Source organism: Capsicum annuum, unplaced genomic scaffold, assembly GCF_002878395.1.
Source record: "Capsicum annuum cultivar UCD-10X-F1 unplaced genomic scaffold, UCD10Xv1.1 ctg13395, whole genome shotgun sequence".
Lineage (NCBI taxonomy): Eukaryota > Viridiplantae > Streptophyta > Magnoliopsida > Solanales > Solanaceae > Capsicum > Capsicum annuum.
Window position 1 is genome coordinate 1 of NW_025818663.1, and position 1,350 is coordinate 1,350.

General features: G+C 36.8%; 1 protein-coding gene across 1 annotated transcript; it reads left to right on the forward strand.

Moving 5' to 3' along the window:
• Nucleotides 1-254: 254 nt before the first annotated feature.
• On the forward strand, nucleotides 255-1,290 carry LOC124890205 (extensin-like; the record flags this gene model as incomplete). Its single annotated transcript, XM_047402012.1, has 3 exons — nucleotides 255-282; nucleotides 786-989; nucleotides 1,080-1,290. Coding segments are annotated over exons 1-3 (443 nt in total), but the record flags the coding sequence as incomplete, so codon positions are not given.
• Between the last annotated feature and the right edge of the window lie 60 nt (nucleotides 1,291-1,350).

The following is a 1,350-nucleotide window of genomic DNA, read 5'->3' on the forward strand; positions in this document are numbered from 1 at the left end:
CCCCACCACCACCAAAGAAATCACCTCCTACACCATATCACTACAGTTCCCCACCACCACCAGTGAAGTCCCCTCCAACTCCATACTACTACAAATCTCCACCACCACCACAACCAAAGAAGTCTTCTCCCCCGCCATACTACTATACTTCACCACCACCACCAACTCATTACTATCCTCCACATCATCAATTCGTGGTCAAAGTTGTCGGAAAAGTATATTGTTTTAGATGTTATAATTGGAAGCACCCAGAGATGTCTCACGGAAAGAAACACCTGAAAGGTACCAGTCTTATAATTTATACTACACTCTATTCTTTAAAATATATCATTAAATATTTATTTAACTATATATTTTCTTTTTGGTTTCTTTTCTCATTATGCTCTTATCAGTATTCAAATGTGTATTTTTCTTTGGATCTTTGATCCATCTCTTTTTTCAAAATATGAAATTAGAATTAAAATTTTAAAACGTCAAGAAATGATATAAGGGAACTATAGATAAAATACATTGAAAATGGAAGTACTTACTTCTTGCTTGGAAATGAAGAACTGATTTTGAGTGTGATCTATTCTCACATTGGCCGACATAAGTCTGTATTGACACACAAGTTTCCTTATTAGCATACAATATATCATAATAAAGCTAGAAAATGAATTTTTATCATGTGATGAAAAGGTTTGTTTCATTTTATGTTCTAGGGGAAAAAATTCAGATACAAATGATCATCTATTAACAACCCAACTGTTTTAGTGTTAATTAATGGTTATTGTTACATGGATTAGATGCTGTTGTTGAAGTAACTTGCAAGGCTGGTGACAAGAAAATTGTGAGTTATGGTACCACAAAGATCAATGGCAAATTTAGCATCACGGTTGAAGGATTTGAATATCGCAAATATGGAGCAAAGGCTTGCAAGGCTAAACTCCACAATACTCCAAAGGATTCAAAGTGTAGCATTCCTACAAACCTTCATTGGGGAACTAAGGGTGCTAACCTCAAAGTGAAATGAAAGAATAGTAATGAAGTTGTACTTTATGCAAAACCATTTGCTTATGGATCTAAGGCACCTTATGCAGAATGCAAAAAGCCCAAGGCTACACCTGCTCCATACTATTATAAATCTCCTCCACCTCCAACACCGAATTATGTTTATAAATCACCACCTCCTCCATCGCCGGCTTACGTTTATAAATCACCACCTCCTCCATCGCCGACTTACGTCTATAAATCACCACCTCCTCCATCACCAACTTACGTTTATAAATCACCATCTCCTCCATCACCGAAGTATGTGTACAAATCACCACCTCCCCCAACCCCGACATATGTTTATAAGTCTCCACCACC